Raw genomic sequence first — 27,599 nt, forward strand, 5'->3', positions numbered from 1 at the left:
TTTCATTCTTATTTTACTTGAACTATACTCTCCAAAGTAATGTGGAGATAAATTTTTTTGTATTTATGAAACCAGGTGTTTTTTGTATTATAGTTCTATTAAGTCTGATTTAGTTCATTAAACAGAAAACAGAAAAATCAACCCTCAACAAATCTGAAGGAAAATTGCTTTTTAGTTTTTAAATAAACATACCACAACCTTGTTAGAGAGAAATGAACGGAAAGTAGGGTTAACAGAGGTTAGTTAGATTGAGTATCGTGTATGATACTGCTACCACTGATTAGGTCCTACCTGAACAAGCCCTCCAATGGGGGCGAGATGAAGGTGGTTTCAGTAATTTTCCATCTTGTGCAAACCAGTATGTATCTAGTATGTGCAAAACTCTGATTACTTGTGGCAAAAAAAACTCAGTTTAAGTATTAATCAAGACAACAAAGCAAATAATTATTAATTTTTTCAATTAGTAAAAAATAAAAAAATGCATTGACAAATACAAGCAATCTTGTGCATCTTACTTTAAAGATATATAATGAAGTAACACACATTTACATGTAATGTATGACACTTGTTTCTTAAGCTATGATAATTTTACTTCCTTAAGCTTATTAATATTACAAAAATATTAATCCAATAATTAATCATTTTGATTTTTTATACATAATATCAAGACAGCACTATTGATCATCATGTTAGAAATACTGAAATAATACAAAAAAGAAAAAACTAAAATCATGCAATTAAATAAAAATACAAAATAAATTAAACAAACAAGAAAAAAAACTAAATACAATGCACTGATCAGTATTATTAATGAACTTAAACTGCGTAAGATATTAGTAAAATAGTGTGAGTACTATTAATAGTAATATTAGCAGTAAGCTTATTCTATTCATACTTCCAATATTTAGTCCTCTGGCCAATATTACTCTCTATTACTTCATAAATGAAATTTCTAAAAAAATACAGATAACAGTGAGAACACCCAAATGATGAATCAATGGTTATTAATTATTATAATTTTCATTTTATAATATTTAGTTCTCCTAACTTTCATTGATCCTATTAGCTGTATTATTTACTAGGTTATTTTTAAATCTATGTGTAGTTAGCTTCTTTGATCAGAACCTTACTGAATTTTTTTCTCCCTCTCTCTCATCATGTGCTTTATAACAAAAAAAACATTTAAAACTTAAGGTGTTCTTATGCCCTTTAAATGAATGAAAAACTACAGGTATTTTGATACTTATATTTTAAAAGAATAATGTGTGTATTTAATTTACAGCACAAAGGTAACACCTCACATTAGTGAATAAAAATCGTAATGTTATAAACAATGAAATGAACAGCACTCAATATACTTTGTGTAAAATTATCCTGTTGAATCAACTTAAAGAAATGATTACAAGTGAAAAACCTTCACAGATCACAATTAACCAAAAACTCAAATGTATTTTGATATCTGTGATAGATTCACTATTATATATTTAATATTGATGTTTCAGTTTAATATATATTTAGAAATGCACATAACTTGTACTGTTAAATTGGTGTTGCAAATTTTCCAAATTTTGTCTAAAGTTATAGAAGTTGTTTCAGATGGAATTTCCATAAATCTTGTCTAAGGGTTATAAAAGGTAGACATCACAAGACAGAGACAGTATATATTGCTGGTTTGGTACAGTTGGTATACCAAAAATCTTGGAAGTTACATCTGTGATTAATGCTTATTAATTGGAAAACAACAGATATTTGACCAGGGATGTTTACTGATTTCGAACATTAAAAACTGTGTAACTTCAGACCTTAGTATTTCAGTAAAGACACTGTATAACTTCAGTTGTAAAAAACTCTCATTTGATCAGCAAAAAGCTAGTTTGCTCCCTGTTAAGTGAAGTGTACCTATATCAATTCAGAATTAATTTGATCATTAACTGTGGATAAAATATTCAGTTCCAGTCCAGATAGACAGAAAACAATATTGTAAGTTTTTATATAAATCATTATTCATAATAACCATTATTATATATTGTAGTACTGTTTGTATTTAAAATATATTTGTATTAAAATAGAAACTGTGCATTATCAATCTTGTTGGCAAGTGTCATAAGTTTGATATATCTCGACATTTAATTAATTTCTAAATTTAAATTACAATTTAACACAGTTTCAGGCTATTTGGAATCCTAATAAGTAACATAATAAATTAGAGGCTCGTCCAAGATAAATTATTATATGCAACAATAACAAGCAAACAAGATGTACTGATTTAATGGAAACACAAAATGCTGCATTACTGGAAACACAAAACAGCACTATACTAAAAGTACATTACTTTTATTGAAAGGCATTATTTAATTAAAAAGTTGTTGTGGCTTGTGTTTTGAGATTTTAAATTAAACCTTTCATAAATGCCTGTGAGTAAGTTTGGACATAAAGTGATGATGTTACACCTATAGTTTATACATATATTGAAAGTCAAGATTTGAAAAACTGTTGACATCTTGAATTTTCTAATAATATACAAACACCAAAAAGTCAGTGAGATAGTTGATTAGTTAGTTAAAAGTGTGTTACTGTGTTATTGATCAATTACTGAGTTAATGAGAATGCTAGACAAGTAATTTGAGTTAAGAAAAATTTAATATCAAGTAACTGATGCATTTTATTTGTGGCTTAATTAGTCCTGTTGATTGGAGAGATTTTAGAACTTGTGATAAATAAAATAAAAGGTTATATGTTTCATTAAGCTGACTAGTTCTGGCATTATTTTTATACAATAATAATAATAATAAACAACCAACAACAGAAAACATTACCATGTTTATACCAGGAGTGAGATCATTTTGATAAAAAATAACAATATAATCTGAAGAATACTTAAACATGATGACACACACTTCAAGTAAGATTAAAGAGTTTCCTCAGATGATGAACCAGTGGAAAGAATTAAAGGAAAACCAGGAAAAAGGAAACAGCAAAATAGAGGAAATAGTAGAACAAAAATTCAAATAAAATCAAAAACAAATTTGAAGAAACTTAAGAAAAGAATGAGATAAGAGATGAAATGTGTAGTAGGAAAACTAATGTGGTAGTGCAAAAGTATAATGGCAAACTCAATGAGATAGAGAAGAACATTAGTGACAGAATAAAACTTCTGTAAAATGAATTCACAAATGCAAGTATCAAATCAATTCACACTTCTCTTTGAGGATCTGCATCTACACAAGAATTCAATCTTCAAGTACATTTAACTGCAAGATATGAAACAGAACGCATTTGGTCTACATATATCATTAGTATTTTATGCACTCAGGAGTAACAGGACCTTCCTGGAATACTTTAGTTAGTCATTACCTTATCATCTTGATTCAAGATCAAGCCAGCAGTTTATCAAATATCACTGGAGGCATTGTTAGCTTTTTTTTCATGTGTATGGTTATGTGCAGGATTCTTCACATTGATTTGTTGGTGATAAATATCAATAATAACTGGGCAGCACAAAATAACACTTTTTTAAAATAACATATTGAAAACAAATTAAATGTTTATATAAAAAATCAATACACTATTGGTTATCACAGTTGTATCCAGAGCTTTGAATAATTATCCCTCTTTTGTCAAAGTCTACAAACAGATGGGTTCAATTACTTTAGAACACCCTTTGACAAGACAACTTATTCTTCTCTACTCTGTTATTACAATACAAGGCTGTGATACTCACTTTAAAATCACTACTATAACTTTTGGTTACCATAATTGTATCCAGAGCTTTAAATAATTTTCTCCTTTTGTCAAAGTCCATACAGGCAGCTTCAGTTACTTTAGAACACCTTTTGACAAGACAAATTATTATTCTTCATCTCTGTTATTACAACACAAGCTGTGATACTTTCACTTTATAATTTGGCTGTTACTAATAAACTCACATGCAGTCTAACTTCACTTTTACTTTTGCTGACTTACTTACACTAATTTGGTCAAGTTAGAGGAAGTAAGTATACGTATACATACACACACTCATACATATATTGCTCAAACGATGTTTAGTACTTTAAACAAACTACAAGAAGTTACGATGTAATAATACACATTTAAATTTTGAAGATTCAAGTAATGTGACATTCATTCACAACAACTGAATCATAAACAGTTATGTTAGCAAACCTGTAATAAATCATAACTTCTAAGAATTCTAAAGTTAACATTCATCCTTTATTGCTATCTAAATCATGACTCCCATTTAACCTTTAACTGAAACAGTGTATATCTAACAAGCATAGCAAGATACATTCAAAATGTTTTCTAGGATTAATGGATGAAGGGGTAAACAATAAGCTATTCTTTTCACTGCATATTTAAATGGCCAAGGTTTAAAACAATAAGCAATAACTGAGAGATTTAACAAATAATAAACATTCAATTCTGAAATGACCCACCATAAGGAAGCAAAGAGTAGTAACAGAGTATGGATGAAGAATGATACTTTAGTCAAACTTGCAAAAGATGTGGAAAGCTATATCCAATTATTTTACACTTATGCTTCAAAAGAAATGATGCACTACCATAAATGTGAGAAATTTATAAATACCATAGTGGATGAGGACATGTGGAATAGGCTAATCCAAAGTAGGTGTACATCATTAACTGAAGTTGTCCAGTTACTGATAGTACTTAAGTCAGGTATAATTGCAGATATAAAACAAAATTATGATCCAGAAACTATGTAGTGAAGAAACATCAGCTCTCTTTGATGGATACCTAAAATAGCTGAAATGATAATTAGCCAACTGTTAATTCAGAATGGAAGAAGTAATCCATATGAGTAAAAGATGTTTCAATTGTAACTTCAAAGTATATTGCCATGAACTGCAGACAAAAGTCTTTAATTAGAGAACTGTTTACTTAGGTTTGAGGAAGTAAACCACAGAATAGAAGGTGCTCCAACTGCAAATTCAAAGAACAAATTGTTAGAAATTGTTCTTGACGAATGGCAGAGGAAACTGTTATGTGTGTGTGTAAAACATGAAATTACTTTCTAAACTGTGAAGATTCAACTGTTGATAGTGAAACATGGAGACAATACCTTGAGTATAAGACTACCTTATCTTCTCCAGTAAAAGTGTATTATTAAAAAAACAGGCCATAAATCAATGAGCTTACTGAATGAAACTTTATTATACTTTCTAGAGTTAGAATGTTAGAACTGGTTTATTAATAAAAGGTCATAAACTGCCTTCAGAAATGAAAAAAGATAGATTAATGCAAACAAGCAAGTGGACATAGAATTTCATTAAAATGAACAATGAAAGTCACCCTCACTGTGAGAAAGTTTTCTTCACAACATGGTGTATGGGTGATTGCAACAAAGAAGAGTGCACATTAGAAACTAATTTTAATAAAAAACATTAATGTGATGTTAGATTTGCTTTTTTAAATAGCTTCACAGTATACAACCAGAAAAGCACCACATACTACAGAGTTATACCACCAGAGATTAAACTTAAAATATAAAAAAAATTCATAAAGTAATGAAAACAGTAGATATGAAGTGCAACAGTGTGAAATTCAGAAGAATAAGTGATCCAAACCAAGGATCATCCATCATGAACTTGATTGGAAGAATGTCAATAGAAAAATTGCTTAAATACATGGAAGACTGCCAAGACCTGATGGAGAATTAAAAATTTTTTCAAGACATTTTCCAAGAAGGTTTTGTCATTAATGCTGAAATTGCTGAAGGGTCCACGGTTCTTGTCAAGATTGCTTCCAGTGTCTCCAGTGATGATAATAAAGAAGAAGAGTCATCCCACCTTAGTAGTATAAGCCACAAAAAAGAAAGGCCACTAAAGGAATACTGTTGAATGAACACTTCCACAACTGTAGCAAGATAAATGAGATTTTGCTTTCTTAATCAAAATTAAGATTGTACTTTCACATATTTCAGTACTGATTCAATACTTGTAACATTAGATATGTGGAAATTAATATTGTTAATGTAAAGGGAGATTATATTACTAATTACATAATTTATGTTTAGTGTACTGTTTGATTTGTGTATTAATACTGTTCAAAGAACTTCAAAATCCATAAAACCACATTTTAGTGATTTAATTTACAGATTTTATATATTGTTTGCTAGAGGATGGTTTTGCATGATGTGTAACACCTTGAACTTCCCAAAGACTATTGGGATAAAATGGAATATAAAATCTCAAGAGAGTTAGTAAATTAGTTTATCAGTTAATTAGTCACCCAGTTAATGATTTAGTCAATCAGTGAGTCTGTAATAGTGTCATAAATTGTTTATTGAGTTAATTGCTAGTCAGCCAATTTGAGTATACCCAACAGACAAGAGAGGAAATTCAACAAGTAAATAAAAAAAATAAATTGCTTTACATAATTAAAAAGAACATGTCCAACAACAGGAACTGCAGCAAGACAATCATAAAAAACACGACTAATTTGTGTAAATAATGTAAATATGACAGTGATCTATTTCACATACACATGTAAGGAATATGTCACTGATATGATAAACTCTAGATTGGACAAGTTTAAGTACATTGACAATGTTATTCATGAGTATTTTGCTAGGTTTACAAGAAACATTGAACATAAAGAATCCAGAAACTGTCCAGCCTCATTCACCAACTGCTAAGAAGTATCAAGACACAGATATGTTGATTCTTATAAACACAAATTGTCTCTGCTGACAACCAAGTAGGATCAGATGCAAACAAATTTGCTAAAATGGATATTTTAGTTAAAAATGTCCATGTTCTGTAAATCTAAATTAAAAATGGTGCTAGATATAAACTAATAAGATTCTGCCTTTTTAATGCAGATAAAAAAACAATTCAAGTTTAAACAAAACATTGATGTACCTGGTACAAAACTGTAAAATCAAAACGTTTTCCTGCTAATAAGAAAGTTTCTAACTCACCTCTCCGTGAGTCAACTACATTAGTTGGATGAGGTTTAAGCTTGTCTTGTCCACCTAAATCTGTTGCTTGTGACCATATTCCCATGTTTTCTCTTTCCATAAGAGAATCTGCAGCTTGTGCAAACCAATATGAACCTGAGGAAGCTGAATAAAACATCATAAATCTTGTGTTTAAATCATACAGTAGCATTACTAAATTATAAACAGCTATGGCTCTTGTTGAAAAAAATGAGAAACAAATATTAAGAGGGCAGATATCCATACCTTTAACAAAAGATACACAAGAGCAAAGCCAAATTTACAGTGTTATGGACTTCTTTTATAGCTCACTAAAACATTAAGTACATGTACAGTAAGTTGATAACATATTTTAAATAAGTAAATGTAGTCTCTCTATTTTTGTGTTATGGAGGACAATTAGTAATTTTTAAGTTGTCAGATCTTGGATTGTTAAAATAAAAGGACAGAACAAGATTGAGAACTGGCAGGCAGAAGGATGTGAAGAAGAGAATTCTGTTACAAGGTAGAAAAACACCAACCAGAAACTATTAGTATCTGCATACACACTTATAATATGCTATTAATACACAATGCAACATAAACCAATATTGTGGTGTGACAAATGACTGACTGAACCCTTATAATTCCTGTTTATAATCATGATATGGTTAATCTGCAAGGATCTCTCCAGCTGTTGGAAGGACATGATAATAAATGCCTTTTTAGGAAAAGCAATTATCAAAAGCATTTTTGAACAGGGTTTAACAAATAAGCAACATGAAATACTGCATGTAGTTAGCCTTTATATTACCTCAGTGTGTGGTCATTCGTGGGAGAACTTTTGAAATAAAAAAGTTTGTCAGGAGTGAGTAAATATGAGAGCTAAAAAAAAAACACTTTGAGAGCAAAGTGATAGTTTGGTTAGATTACTTTCTTCTCTAACTCTTCTGTTTCTTATGTCATATCATTATTTTTGAGCTGTCAAGACACCGGTACATGCCCCCTTGGAAGGCAAACACCACAGTTTAGAAAACACTGACATAAAAAAAGTATTTTTCAGACTTCATATACAAAATTAATTATCAATACTTACTACTCAGTTAAGCTAATTGAAATAAGTAGAACTGATGAAATATACAATGAATTTGTCGCATACCCCTCAACTGGAAATAGCAATTCTGTTTTCTGTATATAAATTATATATGCAAATCTAAGATAAACTTTCTGTTTAATTAAATGTATACTAAGATAAACAATTGTTTCAACAAGTGGCATTATGACACACAACATTGTTATATAAATTTACTTATAAAACAATACAAGAGTATTTTCAGAATTATATACCTCTGACATAAACTCATATAATTAAAAAATGTATGCAATGCAAACTAAATATATTTTCACAACTTTGTGTGATACAATCACAGTTGAAACCTGATCATGAACCACCTAACAACCTGGGCATCAAAGATATCATTGTCACACATTTTAGAACTATCTGCTTCTGTTGCACTGAAAATGCAAGCTTCTAGAAATAATGTTTTTGTGGACCATCATGATGGATAAAAGATCTTCCAAGATTGTAATGCTACAATCCATCGCATTCGAATGGCCTGAAGTCGGTTTCAGGTGTATTTCAACGATTTTAGTTTTTCTCTTTGGACAGCACAATCTTAATATGATTTTTCTGTAATGAACTTACTTTATTGTTGCATTTGCTTCCATAACTCCCTGCCAATAATGGGGAACTAGCAGAAGACCGTAATTCTCAACAAAATGACTGCATCTAATCTGCAACATTATGGCGTCTTTTAGAATCTATGTTTTGTTTGTTTGGTATTAAGCATAAACCTACACAATGGGATATCTGTGCTCTACCCACAAGGGTATCAAAACCCAGTTTCTGGCAGTGTGAGTCTGCAGACATACTGCTGTGCCACTGGGAGGATAGAGTCTATGAGATGTTATATCTTCACTATATAGCTACTATGACCTAACCTGATATTAGATGGAAGTTTGAATAAATGACTCATCATTGTAGTATAGTAATAAATATACTTAGTTTTCTGTGATCTTCAAGGGAACATCATATACTGTGGCATACTGAACAGATTAAGTGAAATGTTCTGGAACTCTCACAGAAATGTCATGCTTGTGGTTGAAACTGGCATATGAAAGCCAGTCGATCAGACGATTTAACAAGTGTCACAGGATTATATCAGTTTCTAAGAATTTCATCCCTTCATTAGCCTTGAACAAAGACAAATGGGAAAACGAAACAACTTTTCTTCTAGGGGTAAATTTTATATGTATAAGGGTTTTAGTTGTATTGTACACATGCCAGTGAAACTATATATAGCATTTGAAGCATATGTAGTATTTATGCTACTAAATTGTTCATCTGAATTATTCAATGAATAAACTGTTTAAGATGCTAAAAATAATTACAAAGCCCAATCTATCTATCGTCAGTAACCAAAACTGGGCTTAATATTTACTTTTAGTATCTTAAACAACTTGCCTGTTGATAATTGAGAATGCATCTGTTTAATATTCAGCACCAAGCTAAATTATGACCTATCTGTGTTGTGTTTATCATGGGTATTAAAACCGACTTTTATCGTTATACGTCATCCGCCTAAGGGGCACTGAATGAATTAATAGTATAAATAAAACTATGATAATAACTAACCATAAGCATTTTGATCACTGGAAAATAATATAGTAATAGATATTTCAAAGTTGAATATATTTGCTGAGAAGTATGTCGACATCATCAGAACACAATTCAAATGACATGCTCGGCAAGAAATCTCAGCGTAAATACATGAAAGATAAATTGTGAAAGTTGATTGGATAGCATCTTTCTAAATGGTGAATACTTCGAAAATTAGTAATTTATGATACAATAAATATAAAACTACAACTGAAAGATAAATATTCTCCAGAAAGTTTCATGAACATGGCTACACAACATATATTTTTATTTTTTGAAGTCTGGTACTTGAAGATAACACTGCACAACAGTTTTTGCTTCTTGAACACTATTGGGTGTTCCTCATAGATTTTTGGCTGATGATCATGAAAATCACATCCAAATTTGCCCATAATGTACCATTTCATCAAAATCTTCAGTTTCACCAGGACATTGCTACAATGGAAAAACGATATCAGGGCAACTGGAATCAGTCAATGCTTGCTGACTACTGTAGATGCTACAACATGATGCACCGGACATTGAATACAAATGAAAATCAGGAGCAAAACACTTTTAATTATGTTGAACTTAATAACGTATTAGAAATATAAACACAATCAAATACGTTATTGCTGGTAAACAGTTAACTGCCTATTTCTCAGAGTTCCTATGTAATGAAGCAAAACTAAAACTATATTTGTGCATACCCACCAGGTACCTGTCACAATCAGCAAAAACTTTAAAAAAAATTGTTGTGTAGTGTAATTGGAGGATGTTTTCTGTACTAATAAACTCTTTCTTTTTTCTTTAGTTTTTCTAGTTTTAATTAAGAAATCTTGTTTTACCGTTTCCTGAACTATAATTCAAATTTGGTTGGCATTATCTAATGTGCAAATTTTCCCTCACAAGCTCAAAGAAAATTATTAAATTTTCATCTTTGGTTGATTAATGTGACCAAAAGTACTTTGGTGTTAGTAAAACTCAGTTTAATAGCACCTGTCCTTCAAATATCATGAAGCAAATGATTTTGCCATTGTTATTTACCGATATCATTACTTCATAAAAACTCACCATGTCTCTCTGGAGATGCCCGTTGAACTGCTATATTTACTTCAAGATCGGCCATTATTGGCATATCTTCAGTTGTTCGTTGGTCTCCACCTACAAGAAAAAAAACCAAAAAAAACAGTTTGAAGTTTGATATGGGCACACATGTTTTTTTTCAAACAATAAAAGTTGGGTGTTTCCTGAGTTATATAAATTATCAATCTCTTTCAAAACAAATCACATGTAGCAGATTAAAATTCTTGTTCCAGGAAAATGGTTGGAGAAAATTATAACTAATTAAGTTGCAACACTTGAGTTAATTATAGTTCTTTAGACATAAAGATAGCAAATAAATTAATAAATAAAAACCAGAAGACAGAAGATAAAACTACAAGCAAATTCTCAATAAAATGTTTTAAACTTCTAAACACTAGATAAAAGGTACGATTGTTAATTTGTTTTGTTTTGGCACCACAGATACAATATAAGACTGGCTGGTACCAATATCTAGACAGTAGATACCAAGTGAGTTGGTTGGTTGGTTGATTTAATGTTTTATGGCACAAAGGAAGTAGGCTATCTGTGCCAAACATCTGGTAAATAGTTAAAAGTAAATTTAGTAAAATTCATAAAAGGAAATTAAGGTAAAACAAAACAAGGTTTAAAATAAACAACACATAAATAGCATAAAACCAATGTTTACATCTAGTCTACAACGTTAAGAGAAAAACTACAGTATATCAAGTTGTAAAGGACTTTCTGTAGCATAAATGTAATTATCATAACTCACCAGAAAAGCTAACAGGTAAATACAAAAACCACCATCAGTCACCTGAAATTGGCCTTCCCAGTCCTGGTTCTGAGTTATTGGATGTTATGGCCATTTTCAAAAAGGAAAGTAATAAAAAAGTTTTAAAAGACATGTAGCAAAAATATAATAACTTGCCAGGATGGCTAACGGGTAGTTCAAACAGCAGCGTTAGTCACATGAAGTTGGCCTTTCCAGTCCTGGTTTCTAATTATTTAATGTTATGGCTAGTTTCTAATTTCAAATTGAACTAGATGGACTGTGATTTTTAAAAGGGAGCCAATTTAATGGCCTTTAAAAAACTAAAAACAATGTCACCATCACCAATAACATTGTCTAATGTTATGGACAAACCTTGGGACAGAACATGTTTAAAATGGTGCTTTCGTTGAAAGTCGAAATGACGGCAAGAAAGTAAAATGTGGCTTATTATGATCTGAGTGTTACACAAACAACACACTGGTGCATCAGTTCCAAATAAAAGAAAATGATGAGTTAAAAACTGTGACCAATGAGTAGTCTAGTTAGAACAACTTCTTCTTTCCAATCCTTACAGAAGCAAGATGGCCAAAGTCCAATATAGGGTTTTATTTGGAAAAGCTTGTTTTTGTGTTGCTCACTCCAAGTCAACTGCCAGCTGGCACGGAGCCAAACTCTGAATACAGGACCATGTATGGAACAGGCACAGTGGTGATAGTGCAAGAGCAGATAGACTTAGCTGCAGTGTCATTGAGCTCCAAAGAGAAATGGGCCAGTCGGTTTTGAATATCAGTGAAAACAGAGTGTGAACCAACGTGAAGCGATTCCAGGGCCAGTAGAGAACCCAGTGAGTCAGTATAAATAGTGCAGTTTCAGTACTGCTTAGCTTCTATGTGATCCAGTGCATGAGAAATGGCATACAGCTCAGCAGTGAATGCAGGATTCTGTGTGCAACCACCGAACCACAACAAACCATGGCAGAGCCTACAGAGTCACCTGATTTCAAACCATCTGTATAAATAGGAATGGAAGGATAGTTGGAAAGATGTTAAGCAAATAGCAGACAGCATTTCCAATTGGGAGTGTCTACTTTTTTCAGATGACTTAAAGATAGATCACAATTGAGGACTGTAAGAAGCTATGGTGGGATGGGCTGACCAGTGGATACAGCAATGTTATCCAAGGATAGACCCAATTCATCCAACTGCACCTGGATACAAAGGCCAAAAGGAGCAATGGCAGACCCTCTGTTCTGAAAAAGTATGGCCCACCAAGGATGGAAAACACAACCCCAGGTGGGATGCTTTGGTAAAGAATGAAGTTTCAAAGCATACAGTAAAGACAGTTGTAAATGGCAGAGGTGCAAAGAAGGTTCATGAGACTCTACATATAAGCTCTGAACTGGGGAAGTGCAGAAATCCCCAGTGCAGAGCCGAAGTCCTTCATGATGAATAGGGTTCATCACCTTTAAGGCTGAGGGTCTGGCAGAGCCATACACTCGTGATCCAAAGTCGAGTTTTGATCAAACAAGAGCATGATATATATCTTGAGCATAGAACATCGATCCACACCCCAAGTGGTGGAAGAGAAGGCATGGAGGATGTTCAGTGTTCTTGTACATTTGACCTGTAGCTGCTTGATGTGTGGTATAAAGGTCAGCATACGGTCAAAGATAAGCCCCAAGAACTTTGTCTCAGGGACCATAGGCAGCACAACTTCACCGATAGCAGTTCAGGATCAAGGTGAATACCCCATTGGTGGCAAAAGTGCATGCAAATGGTTTTAGAGAGAGAGAGAAGTTAAAACTGTTTGCTGTGGTCCATTTCAGTAAATGATTGAGGGCAGTCTGTAGATGCTGCTTAATACACCTCAATATATGTTCAACAACTGACATGAGATGTGAAAGTCATTGACATAGAGCCCGTTTGCAACAGTGAGAGTTCAGTGAGCATTAATTTTTATACTGAAAAGTATGACACTCAGAACACAGTTCTGAGGGACTCCAAGTTCCTGTAGAAAAGAACAGGAAAGTATCCCACCCCCACACAAATTTGGAATCTCCTGCCCATTAAAAATGTTTTTATAAAAATGGGCAAATGGCCATGTAATCCATATATATGAAGGTCTTGCAAAATGCCATACCTCCATGTTGTATCATAAACCTTCTTAATGTCAAAGAATATTGATACAAGATGTCGTTTGAGAAAGGCTTCTCTGATTGATGTTGCAATTCGAATCAGGTGGTCCATGGTAGAGCGCTGTTGTCGAAACCCACACTGAGTGGGCAAGAGGAGGTTGTTTGATTCAAGGAACTAAACAAGACGAGCATTAATCACCTCTTGAGGTCTTACAGAGACAGCTCATCAAAACAATTGGGCAGTAGTTTGATGGAATCTTGGGATCCTTCCCAGGCTTAGAGAAAGGTTGAACAATAGCCTGGTGCCAGGCATCATGAAAATATTCTCCTATCAGATCCAGCTAAAAACAATCAGAAGAATAGCAGGAGAAGCAGGAGATAGATGGCGCAGCATGTCATAGATCCAACTGATCATCATCAGATCCAACTGATGTAATGCCAGACCAATGAAGGGCCAGTTTGAGTTCCACCAGTGTAAAGAGACGATTATAGTCATAGAAACAATCAGCTCGAAAGGAAAGAGGTGATTGCTCTGCCTGAGTCTTGATGGCTAAGAAGGTGGAAGAAGAAGCAGAAGTGCTATATACTTGACAAAAGCTTTCACCTAGAATATTGGCAATGCTTCAGGTACAGCTACTTCCTGGCCATCAGAGAGCAAGATCGAGAGGGGGACAGAATTATATTGCCCACTGACCTTTCGAATTTTCTCCCATATGACTGTGGAACTGTTGGTAGAAGATATACCAATTGTGAACTTAATCCAAGATTCCTTCTGGCTTTGACGTCTTACCCACCGAGCATGTGCACAGGCCCACTGGAAAGCGATGTAGTTCGAGAGTGTGGGATATCTATGGAAAGTATCCCAGGTCTGTTTTTGAGCCTTCCATGCCATGTGGCAGGTAGGATTCCACCACAGATAAGGATATAGTGGAAAACGTGTCAAGGTTTTAGGAATACAGTCAGTGACTGCTGCCACACAGTCATCTATTGATGGTTTACAGATGATGGTAGGATCAAGTTTTGTGAGAGCAGTAAAAAGAGGGCCAGTTTGCCTGATCCAGCTTCCACCGGGGCACGCAGGTCGGGTGGCATTGACCATGGCCAGTCTCTCTCGAAATTATAGGAAAATGATCACTGCCTCGTGAATTATTGTCAACCCTCCATGAGAAATGGGAGAATAATGAAGGGGAGCAAACTGAGAGATCAATAGCAGTAAAGAACTGACTAGATGCATAGAAATAAGTAGAAGAACCAGTATTGAATAGAGAAAGGTTGTGATTAGAGAGCATATGCTCTACAGAGCGACCCTGCCTATCAATATCAGCACTTCCCGAGTGGGGATGATGTCCATTAAAGTTCCTCAGGATGAAAAAGGGAGAGAGCAACTGTTCAATGAGACCATAAAGGTCTGATTGATCATATGACTCTCCAACTGGCAAGTAAAGAGAACAAACAGTGATGGTATGACCCAAGGAAACACGGATGGCTACAGTCTCCAAGGGTATGTCGAGTGGCAAAGACAGCATGGGGACATGCTGATCAACCAACAGTGCTTCCCCTCCATGCACTTGTCCATCACACAGCCTGTCATTTCTGTACAAAGAAAACCGCCAAAAGGTAAGTGTATCGGCATGGTTTCAGAAATGTTTCCTGTGAGGAAAGACATACAGGATGGTAGGAAGCAATCAGTGTTTTGATGTCGTCCAGATTAGAACATAAGCCTCGACAGTTCCATTGTATCAGGGTGGCCATTTTTCCTTACTGTTCTTATTTGAGGGAGGTCTATCGACCTTCGTAGATCCTGTCCTGGATTGATTGGGCAGGTCTTTGCTGTTGGAAGGGGATTCCAGTGATAGAGGACGTGAACCAATAATTGTTTTGCATCTGGGGGGGGGAGAGAAAATGTATCCGAAGAAATGTCTGTACCTGGAACCAAAGGATATGGATCTTGGGGTTTGTTGGAATGTATGAAAGGACAGAAATAGTTGTTGAAGTTGATTCATCAACCTTTTTAACCATGAAGGTCAAAACTTTTGTTTGGAGAAAGATTCTTTTGGAGGCACAGAGAGATCTGTCTGCACTCCCACTGTAGTTGTGGAACGAAGTGCTGAAGCATACGTCCGACAGCAATTTTCGAGCCTCAGGATACGTAATGTTATGAATCGTTTTCAAACGCTGCACCTCTTTCTTCCAATCACTTACTTCAATTTAGATTTAAAAGTTAATTAATAATAAGTTTGAAACCACAGTAGCAAAGTTTAATACCTTACTATCTGCACTTTAAATTTATTTTCACATATAAAATGTCTTACTAGTATGGTCTTCTTGTGTAAAAAGTGGCATGCTAGCAGCTTTGGAGGCTGTGTTGTTCTTCACTGCTTCACTAGGTGCAAGAAAAGAAGGCATGGAAGGACTGGGTTGGCTTGTTGGACTCCTTTGGTATGGGGAAGTTCTCTGATTGGGAGAATAGTGACTGGATGTTGACCAATTTAACTTCTGAGAAGGGGAATGTGGTGTTTTCTGGAGAGTGCTTTTGAGAAGGTGAAGAAGACTGCTTCTTGTTATCAATAGGTGTGATAGGACTTTGTTGTATTCAACTGCTTCCTTCAGCCCTAAAACATACACTCGAGATGTGAATGTTTCCACCAATATGTCACCAGATCGAAGCTTCTTTACTGACTCTGAATAGCCAGCAAATCCTTCTAGTCCCTTTTGAATGATAAAGGGAGACATTTGCCCTAAAGGTTTGTTTAAAGTGAATGCAATATAAGAAAATGAGGTACAACAGGTGGTCAGATGATGAAGATTGCTGCTCAGAATCTTCAAGATGTGGTCGTTTACCTATAGACTGTTTTTTCACTATTTTATTAATATTTTTAATTGGAGTATCCATAATAAAAAAGGGGAAATTTCGGTGCTCACTGACCCCACCCACCATGGAACCCTACGAGGGGACGCACTACAGTGTCAATCACGGACACTGCAGCAACGCCAGGGTTTCGTTAGCACTATACCCAAACACCAGCATCAGATACAATGTCCACAACATCTGTTAAGAACGTCCAACACTGGTTGACCCTAGCCCAAGTGGACCAGCCGACTGACCCAAGAGGGGCCATTCTAAGGCCGACCGTGTACAGGAATCCAAGGCCAAAGTGGTGTGTTAGGGTTGGACCTCTCAATCATTAGGATCCTGTCCTCCAATTCACTGATAGCCACGCACGGCAAACACGTGGGTGGATGTTTAGATCCCAGAGTAGGTAGATTGAAAGAACAGAATCTACACTGGGATGTCCCCTCACCACGTACAGGAATCCACACCGAGAGGTGTCAAGTGAGTGTTACTAACCTGTAAACACTACATCTAAACGGTAAAACTGTTTCTAATTTTTTTACCAGTGGCTGAAATGTAAGACAGATACTTCTGTCTGAAAACAAGGCACAAGGTAAGATATTATCAGTTTCTGAACGTTATATACAAGTTAAGATTGATACTAATTTCTAAAACCTAAATACAAGGTAAACACTGTTACAAGTTTACGAACACTGTATATAAAGTAAGTTGTTAACAGTTTGTTATAGCAACAAGTAAAGTAAATTCAGCAATTTCTGGGCAGTAAACACAAGGTGAAATGTAAAGTGTGTCTAAATACAATAAATAAGATAATGCTATACGCAAACGGAATGAACGATAAATTTAGACAATAGATACAGCTTAAATAACTATAACTTTGACGAATCAGAAACAATAACTTTTCAATGATATGCGTGAAAAGACACACACCACTTTTCACTTGGACTTTTGTAAAATCATCTGTACGCTAAATAAAATTAAACAGTACGTAAAGAAGGTCGATAGAAATACTATGAAAAACCAAAATGATACTGCTAATGGAAAATCAATATTCTGACATATTATTTCAGAAATAGAGATGAAGACTGAAAATTATTCATGTTGAGGAACCTCGTGATTTATAATTTTCTGTCCATTTTTTTTAAGAAATACTAAGATAAAAGCCTTCCCTATGGAGAACTTTAAGGCCAATGTTGTACATATTATAAATGAGGTTTTAGACTGTAGTTAATGGTTCATTTTACATAGTATAGTAAACTTTCTGCATACACTCTAAGATGGAAACAGAAGTATCTCACGATTTTACTTGGGTCCTCAAACGTATACAATACGTGACAGCGGCTGGCTATATGGACATATTAATGCGTACGTAACCAGTCAAGCACAAAACTTGGAATTTTACTTGGCTCAGCGAAGTGAGAACTTTCATCAGACTTTATCCACAGTTATACTACTTGAAATCACAGGTGTGTCCTATTAAACATTACGCTCAGAAATTTAGTTGGAGACATGGAACTATACAGTCACGTGCAAGTTGGCCGGAGTCATAGATATAAAAAGAGAATAAAGGAAAAATAATATTAACCATGTTACAGAATGTGGAATGTGTACTTTGACGTAGTGTCCAACGTAATGCTAATAATCTTACCGTTCATGTTTTTACTAACAGAAGCTCTATATCAAAATTATAGTTGATGTTGTGAACAGTGGTGTATTTAGGTAGGGGTTCAACCACAAGACCCATGATTTTAATGGGGGCCCACTGATAATTTTATTCTCTGTAAAACTTGTATGGAATACAGAGCCCACAAAATTTATTATCCCCTCGGCCCACACAACCTTAAATCCGCCACTGGTTTTGAATACGTAAAATTGTTTGAAATTATTTTTGGTATAAGAATGTTGGTATGTCATTGTTGAAGGACTTTCAAGTTCGTTATTTGGAAATAGGTTACAAATACCTCCAGTGAAATACTGAAATAAAATAAGGACTCTTTACGCAAACAATATACAACACGGCGTCCAGCTACAAAACATGTCATGGTTTTCACGTTTTAATAGCGACTAGTTAATTAAGCATTTCAATAGCTAGATGCACCGAGCATCAAAATAATATCCACAAACGTTAACAATATAAAAACATGAGTAAAAGAAAAGTATGAATATTTCCTTGTTAAAAACCATATGATTTAATTATTTACTTACAATTATTATCTCTCTTTTTCAGCTCTAGTAAACCCTGATCGGAAAGTTAATTTATAAACATCTTAGCATATCGTTTATATTTATATTTCTGTTACGTACAGAAAATCATACACATGTCGTAACGTGACGCTAGAATGGATTCCCTTGTCTTGGATTTACTGAAACGGTAGAAATGATATCTATACACCGAAGAGGTAGATGACACCTACAATATTTAGCTCAGCATCCGTAACCTTGATATAAAAAATAATCAAAGGCAAACAGTGAGACACCAGGAAATTATAGCCTCGGCTACTGTAACAAAAGTATTCGCTACCAACACGCAAGCACAGCTGCTTTCATTCTGACCAAAAGTTCTGCTGACATTTCCCGTTATTTTTTAATTGAAAGAGGCTAACGACCTTGTCAAAGTTAGATAGGTTTGGTTTGTTTGGAATTTCGCGCAAAGCTACACGAGGGATATCTGTGCTTACCTTACCTAATTTAGCATTGTAAGACTAGAGCTAGTTATCACCACCCACCGCCAACTCTTGGGCTACTCTTTTACTAACGAATAGTGGGACTGACCGACACATTATAACGCCCTCAAGGCTGAAAGGGCGAGCATGTTTGATGCGACAGGGATTTGAACCCGCGATCCTCAGATTACAAGTTGAACAAATTAAATCACTTGGCCATGCCGGGCCTAGACAAGACTGACTAATTATTGTGAAAACGCCTGATGAAATCACATGCAATCATTTTCAGTTCATGCACCCTTGTGTTTAGCGAATCTTGACCTAAGCTGCGGATAACATCAGTGAAATAAAGCCTTTTAAATGTGTGGTAATATACAGGTGTGTTTTATTTTTGCTAATATAAATGTCACCAAGTGCAAGCCAATAATAATATTCTTCAATCCAAACGCATCTCATAAAACTTATACTTTTTAGCAAGCTCGATACCTAAAACTAGTAGCGTAGAATCTCGAGATAAAGCACAACAAACCTAAATAAACTATATCCATGACTGTGATTTTAAACAAAACAGTGAAATATCTCTAAATCTGTATTCAAATGAAGGTAGGAGGTTCTAAATCCGGGAATTTACTTTAAAATACAAGTAAGAGATAAAATTCCAATCTGTTAGTTTTTTTTGTTGTTGTTTTCAAACCTAAGCGAAATACATTTTATACTGATCCTATATAAACTATTAACCATTGTAATTAATTATGTTTTCGGTGCCTGGCTAAAAGTCAGCTTGGATTTATTACAGTTTCATATTTAGATGTACAAAATACATTTCAGTAATTACTAAGATGTGTTTCTTATACCAAAGCCACATTGCTAGCTGCTGTCTCAACTGAGAGGAATCGAACCCCTAATTATGCATTATAAATCCATAGATTATCGTTGTCCTAGCGAAGGTCTTATTGCGGTACAGAAAATCTATCGCATTTTGCATGCGTTACATGCATATAGTAATAGAGTAATATTTAGTCACAGATGCGAAAAGAATTAAGACTCCTACAGAAAATAATGAGTGGACTATAGGGGGCATGCAATGCTGAGTTAGTGGCGCGATCTCTGCTGTTACGTATTACAATATCACATAGCCGGAAATTTTAATTCAGAAGTGAATTGAATATCAATGTGTATCAAATTTATGATATTTTTCAACAAGACATACATACAATTTTATTTCTATTTTAACATGCAAACAATAATAAACTTATAATAAGGGTTATTATTAATAGTTATCACCAAAAAAAATTGTGTATAAAAGTTTTTTTACAAGCTTACAAACAATACTGAATCTTCTATCTGGTCTGGAAATGAATATTTTATCGACAGTTCACGATAAGCGAATTAAATTGATTCATTCTAGCATATTCCGCAAATATTACGTTTGAAAACCATAGTTAAGTGAAAACTGAAGTTTTGATTTGTTTCGTGTAACTGGTCCTTAAGAAATGTTTCAGAATGTCATGTCATATATTGCGACAATATAAGAAGAGATAGGGAAACTTCAGTGGTTTCTGTCTATAAATATATTTCAATACAAAAATCTTTTTAATACTGTCTAGTGCTCACCCTTTAGGGTTGTTAGCTATCATTAAAAAATAAGATATGTAAACTCCATCATTCAGCCGGTAACAAACTGATTTTACATCCTGATTAAAATTTATGAGGTTTTATTTTACAATTTAGAAAAAAAAACAGAAGTTAGAAGAGACTGAGTGGAGATGAAACGTAAGAGGACGTTAACGTAAGTCAAGAACTGACTTGCAAGCAGAAGAAAAAAGATCAGGAAAGACATACCTCAGGCAACACGAGACGAAGACGAAGATAAGGGATCCTGTCAAGCCCTAGCAGAGGACCTATGTGAACAGAAATTGGCAAGGGAACTGCAAATGTTGGTTAAGAGTAAAAGTGTGTGAACTGAAAACATTTGTTGTATATTGTGTAAAAATATTTTTTTCTTGAAGAGGGGCTTATTGTTGGATCTCCAAGATTGATTAGTGTGACAGTTATTAATTAGTTCACTCAGTGATAGTTAATGATTATTTAGTAATATAACAAGAATGGTGAAAGTTGATTATTTTAAGGGCGATAATTATTACAAATTTCTATACGTAACTCGACAAGTCTTACGTTGTGTGTATGTATAGTTCAACTGTCGTAAACTGATGCACATTACTCGAACCTTCTCTATTTTTCTTGATTCCTTAAGTGAGTATTTTTACATCATAGCGTCTCGTAGTTTGTAGAAAGTTCTAGGCCTCAGTTGGCAAAACAAACAGAACCAGAATGTGTACTTTCAACTGTGAGTTGCTGTAGCCACAGTAGTCCTTAATGAAAATTAGCAACTAAAAAAAAAAAATTTAACCCTAAATGGTCGTCTAGTGGCTAGAAATACGATCTGATAAGCCTACTAAGAAACTAATAAATCACAAAGGTGTACTTCAGGCAAAGATTAAACCTTTTTTATCTCTAGTTTATTCTCTTTTTAATAACTCCTTTTAGTGGTTCTCACCCATACAACGAATTCGACTTTTAGCTTTTGTTTAATTAACCTATTTATTTTTCAGTAAAATAATGGTAAAAATCAATAATTATGTTTCACTAAATATTCTAAGTCGGAGTTTCCCATGAACGGTCAATCCCACTATTCGTTGGTAAAAGAGTAGCCCAAGAGTTGGCGGTGGGTGTTGGTGACCAGCTGCCTTTCCTCTAGTCTTACGTTGCTAAATTAGGGGCGGCTAGCGCAGATAGCCCTCGTGTAGTTTTCCGCGAACTTAAAAAAACAAATAAAAAATCCTTATTAGAGATTTGTCAAATTATAAACGGCTATGGTGCGTTTCAGTATTTCTTTTTTTTTTGTTCACTTGTGTACTTCTGTTCAAGCCTATGAATAAATTAATGTCTTGCTTGTCAGGAATACGAGAGATTGTGTTACAGAATAGATACTTAGAAATGAAAGTATAGTATTTCCTTTTCCAAGTTAAGTAATGTAAACTTAGAATATTTGTTTGTCGGATTTCGCACAAAGATACGAGAGGGCTACTTGTGCCAACCATTCCTAGTGTTGAATTAATAGGCTAGAAGGAAGGCATTTAGTCAAAAATACCCGCCGCCAAATCTTTGTTTTCATATAAAATAGTGAAATTTGACCATTGCTCTTATAACACACCGACTCTAAAGTACAGATGAGAAACACGGAATTTAAATCTCAAAGTCCAGAATCTTTATTACTGTCAACATGCATATCAAAGTAAGTTGTTCGCAAAGAAGTAGCCATATGTAAACGTATGAAAAAACTGTTCCTTTGTAAACGAATAGTTGCTAGAGATAATTAACTACCATTGAGATGCTTATTTTCAAGAGACATCACAAGAGTGATTCATACGTATTCATGTCTAAATACAAATAAGTGCCACGAAATATTGCTTAAATAATCTGAACAAATCACATCATATATGATTTTCAATCATGTAAATGTATATATCAAATAGCTGGAAGTACAGGCGTTTCTAGTGCTTCGATTAGCACCTGTGGTTAAGGTGTTCTCCCAGTAATAAACTGATCATAAAAGTTTCAGTAGTTCTAAGCTTGGAATAGCACACAGATGAACTGTTTTCTCTACAGCAAGTTGATCTCCAGTAATACATAGAAACCGTTGTATTTTATAGTGCTCCCACTTAAAAGTAAGCCACTGCCTGGATCAACTTTTTTCTTTGTAACAAGTGGAACTATTCTGTTTTCAGTAATTAGTAATATTACAAGTCCATTTATTTCACTATCAGTAATATGTAAGATTAAAATGTTCCGTAAAAAGATGTACCTTTTGGATTACGGCCTCCATCTAAATCCACTTCTTTTGTATTCACTCATGTTCTTAAAGGTCACAAGGGTGGCATAAGTAAAAGGTTTATTTACTATTTAAGATAGTAGAAACAAGCGTTATAATTTTAGGTTGTTAATAACCGTCATCTATCTGAACAGTTTTCCAATACTAAATGTTTAAGATTTACACGAACATTGCATTCAGTTCCTAAAGTTAAACTGGCAAACAGGATTTTTCATCATCCCATAACATCAACACTAACTACTTGAAGTAAACCGAAAAGATAACACATCATCCAACTTCGAAAATGAGAAATGTACTCAACTACACCACCACACATCACAATTCACCATGAACGAGGCGCATTTAAAAAGTTACTCCTTAGTTTTTAATAACTACGTTAAACTTACCCATTGAGGATATCCTACAAAGGTTACTCATTGTGAGAACACCCGTGTCACAATGAACTATTGACGACACATTTTAAACGGTTACTCCTTACTGTAGAACACATATGTCACAATTATCCATGAACGTACTTTTATTCACGTTTCTATTTACTACTTGTAAGCCCTGTAGTAGATTAAACATAACAATAAGTATTTATTTTCTAAGTAGATATTAAGTCGAAATATATCGTTCACTTAGATTTAATAAAAACAAATGATACTACTTGTGCGTGTTTTTATTTAAGACTGAATGTGATGGACAGTTTTTGTTTGTCTTAGCAATGTGTAATCGACCACACCCTTGGTGAAGAGAACATTTGAAGCTTAACGTTTACTTGATTATGGTTAACCACAAAGCTATACAGTGGTCTATTTTTGCTCTGCTCACCACGAATTTTAGCGTTACAAGCCTACAGACTCACAACTAAGCCATTAGTGGCAATTCAAATTGCAAAATTATGTAATGAACCCAAAAGGTTATTCAGAACTAAAGTTAACACGTTCACATTAAATACAAAGATGACACACAAAGACAATTTTATCAATTAACCTCAATATAGATGAAGAGTAGAAGTGCACAGAAGTGATTAACATAAAGTAGTAAAAGTTATGAAAAGGCCAACAAATGGAAAGAACTTTAGAATCAGCTAGCACGGCAGACTTGGATACAGATGTTTGTGCACAGCAATACTTACAAGTGCTATCTAATCGGATAGTAGATATGATCGTTAAATCACTCTTACAATGCACCCACTGCCTCAAAACGCGGAACTAATTTTTACAGCACCGGAATATGAACCCTCGAATTCATAGTCTGGACGTCTAAGTACTAAGCCACACTTGGCCTAACATGCGAGATAAATTATGTCTAAGTACTAAGCCACACTTGGCCTAACATGCGAGATAAATTATGTCTAAGAAAAACTGAGCGAATAAATTATGTCAAAAGCCACACTCACTGCAGAAATTATGGAAGAAAAAATGAGCAAGCAAAAATCACTGCAGAAATAAACCAAAGAAGAAGAAAGGAGATAAAAATCAAACAATCGAAACATTACGACTTAAGCCAACATATGCCAAGGATTATGGATAAACCAGCATGAAAAAATTATATGAAGCAACAGTAATTGTTAAAAAAAACAACATGATAAGCCTTCAAACGAAAACGGTTTTATTGGATTATTGAACAAATATAATAAAAACCTCTTCGTCACGGTTTTAATAGGAAACTGGATGTACGTAGTCCGTGAACTACACGCTCTGCGTGACTTGCTAACAACCTATTAATACGCTGGTTGAGTTGTGAAATGTTGAGAAAGTTGTCTACTGTTTAATTTAACTTGTTAGTCTGTATTGTACAATCGGATCCTCTATGTTAATGTTGAAAGACCTTGTTTGATGTAAAATACTTAATAAAATAATAGTTTTTCACGATATGGGTTCAATCTTACTGAACTATGGTAGATTTCTAAAAGTGTGACACAACGATGGACATGGGTTGAGAACAGCACTGAACTAAGGTATATTACTAAATGTGCAACACCACAACAAAGGGCATGTGTTGAGAACATTGCTGAACTATGGTAGACTAATGAATGTGCGATACAACGACAGGAGTGGGTTACGCCTCTTACTGGTAGTTGCCTGCACTTTGATCTATCAGAAAGTTGTTTCCAGTCAAGAAACACAAAGAGCCATGCAGAAATTAAGCGTTTAGTTTCAACCGTAATAAGATTTCGAGGCGAGTCCACAGTCAACGTTTAGGCAGAAGTGTTCTACTTATGTTGAAGGACAAGCGTGTCTATACCACAAGCGAATGTACGGATTTAGTTTTGACAATTTGTTTGTATTAAAGCATAAAACTGTAGACTGGGTTTCCATATTTAGCCCATTACCGGATCTACAGATAATTTTAGTTCAAGTTTTACCTCTTCGCCACGAGGGATAGAGGAAGGACACGATGAATAATTAATCTAACTAACAACCGTGGCTTGCCTTCATCATAAATATATCACTTTCTTAATTATAGCAATATTTATTCCTAACATAAATCATTACGTTCATGAAGGAACCGATGTATTATATATGCCAGTTAATACTACGTAATTCTTTGATTTTTTGTTCGGTGTTAAACGTTAGCATTATATAAATTTGTAGATTAATACGTGATTAACTGTATTAAAAAAATGAAACTTATTTAAGTCTGCCACAAACTTGGGGAAACAATGTCAACATAAAAAAACAACAACATGTATGTAGGTCTGACAGCGTATGTGTAATCGCCCTAGATTGACTAGTTTTGTACGATGACTAAATAAGAAGAAAGATTTACTAGATTCGTGACAGGCTTTCGACGTAGAGCTATCAGTAAACAGGAAGCACTGGTGCCTCACCAGATAAAAACGTCGAAACAAAAACAATTACCATTCTCAAAGAATGAGTCACTGGTTTTCAAAAAGAAGGCTTGTTTGAGAAAACGTTAGAGCATACAGAAGTTCGTGAAAAATGTTAGCTAGAAAAGAAAAGTTGGAAGGTACTTACTGCTACAAGAAAACACCACATGAAGTCTGTAACCTCGTGTTTAACTAACGCTTAACACTTAGAAAATCTGACAGTTCTGTTCCTCCCACCACTACCCTTGAACAAGCAAACATACTGTTGTTTTGACAGTTGTTTGCTCTGATTTAAAAAAAAAAAAAAGTAAATTGAAAATAATAGCCCATGTAGATATATATTTAAAGCTGGTGAATGCTATATGTTTCTTCAAATAAAGGTTACTAAATGAAAAAAAAACAAACGAAAACAAAACCACGAGGATTCAGAATCCAAACGCACGCGTTAATCAATAATTCATAATTTTGAAACGATAGATTAGACAGAAGGCAGCAAGTTAACATCACTCACCGCCTACTTATACTATACTTAATGGAATAATTGGATTTTAACGTCACTGTTACGACGGACCCACAGTGTGAAACACAATTTGCGGCAACGGGACACGAACATTAGCACTCTAACCGTTCTGGAGATTCTCAACAGTTCCACTCAACTACTCCATAGAATTCGTTACTTGCCTTTTTTTTTTCTTGAAATACAAATTCATATCTTTAGCAGCTAAAAATACTGATTATTTTTATAACTGGTTTAACTAATCCGTTTTGTTTTCACAATATTATGTATGTGGTGAAGCCACGTCACATTAACTTCTCAAATCTTGTAGCGTATACCTAATCTTTCGTGTTCTTAATTCTTTCATTTCAAAAGGTAAGTCCAACTATCGACAAACTTTTGATATTAATCCAAAAACTGCCACGTTCGCGTTATTGTAGCCCACCCTTTTTCACAGCTGACAGACATAACAGTTGGTGATTTCTGCCTACAAGATACATACTTCGAGTAAGGAACGACATGCATCATTTGTCTTAATAATTTGTTTCATTATTATTATTATAATTTTTTACACTAATAAACGTTATTTTAACATTTTGGGATAAGTATATGAGTTTATAAGATCAATCTAAACATTCTAAGCTACCTGAACCTGATTCTGAAATATAATTAAATATTATAAGACAATACCCACTTGATGATTCAATATCTTAAAATAACTACAGGTCTCTGTTGTTGTTGTTTTGTACTGGCTTACGACTAAATACTTCTCGCCTGTTGATTTTATAGGATAGGGTTTATTAGCTTGCGAGTTATTTTTATAGTTTTCATGTATAAGTTAGCCTACTTCTTTACAGTGTACTTAATTTCTAAGAACGACAGTTATTACAGCTAATTAATGGCTTTAGATCCAAGTTTCGGAAAGCAGAAAAGTTCTAAACCTATTTCCTAGAATTTAAAAAAAACGTTTTTTTTATTGATAGATCCAGTGTCAAGTTACGACACAATAAAGAAAATAATATAACAATATGTATCAATAAAACCGAAAAAAGCTTACAACTGGACTGCTTAATTAAATTACATTTCTGGAAACTACTTATAATTGTCAGTTAATTATAAAAATACAATCTGCTTGCAAACGCTGTTCGTGGTAAATTTCAAGGAAGGTCAAAACAAACGTGAAAATAAACAAAACGAACTATAAACTATTGAGAACTTAAGAGTTTTATTTTATTTTGCTACGATACTGCTTGTAAACAAACAG

At 34.0% G+C, this 27,599-nt stretch overlaps 1 protein-coding gene across 13 annotated transcripts in view; it reads right to left on the reverse strand.

Moving 5' to 3' along the window:
- LOC143257537 (uncharacterized) overlaps positions 1–27,599 on the reverse strand; it is a 148,410-nt gene that overhangs the window by 71,689 nt on the left and 49,122 nt on the right. For 5 of the 13 annotated variants that reach the window (XM_076516339.1, XM_076516338.1, XM_076516342.1 and 2 more), the window contains exons 2-4: positions 10,713–10,802; positions 6,944–7,087; positions 292–366 (exon numbers count right to left, since the gene is read on the reverse strand). In XM_076516339.1, the coding sequence (XP_076372454.1) occupies positions 292–366; positions 6,944–7,087; positions 10,713–10,802 (309 nt within the window). Of the gene's footprint in view, positions 1–291; positions 367–6,943; positions 7,088–10,712; positions 10,803–15,924; positions 16,361–25,987; positions 26,029–27,599 lie in introns of those variants that run through there. The other 8 variants (XM_076516334.1, XM_076516335.1, XM_076516333.1 and 5 more) reach the window with 4 other exon arrangements.

Source organism: Tachypleus tridentatus, chromosome 7 (genome assembly GCF_004210375.1).
Source record: "Tachypleus tridentatus isolate NWPU-2018 chromosome 7, ASM421037v1, whole genome shotgun sequence".
Lineage (NCBI taxonomy): Eukaryota > Metazoa > Arthropoda > Merostomata > Xiphosura > Limulidae > Tachypleus > Tachypleus tridentatus.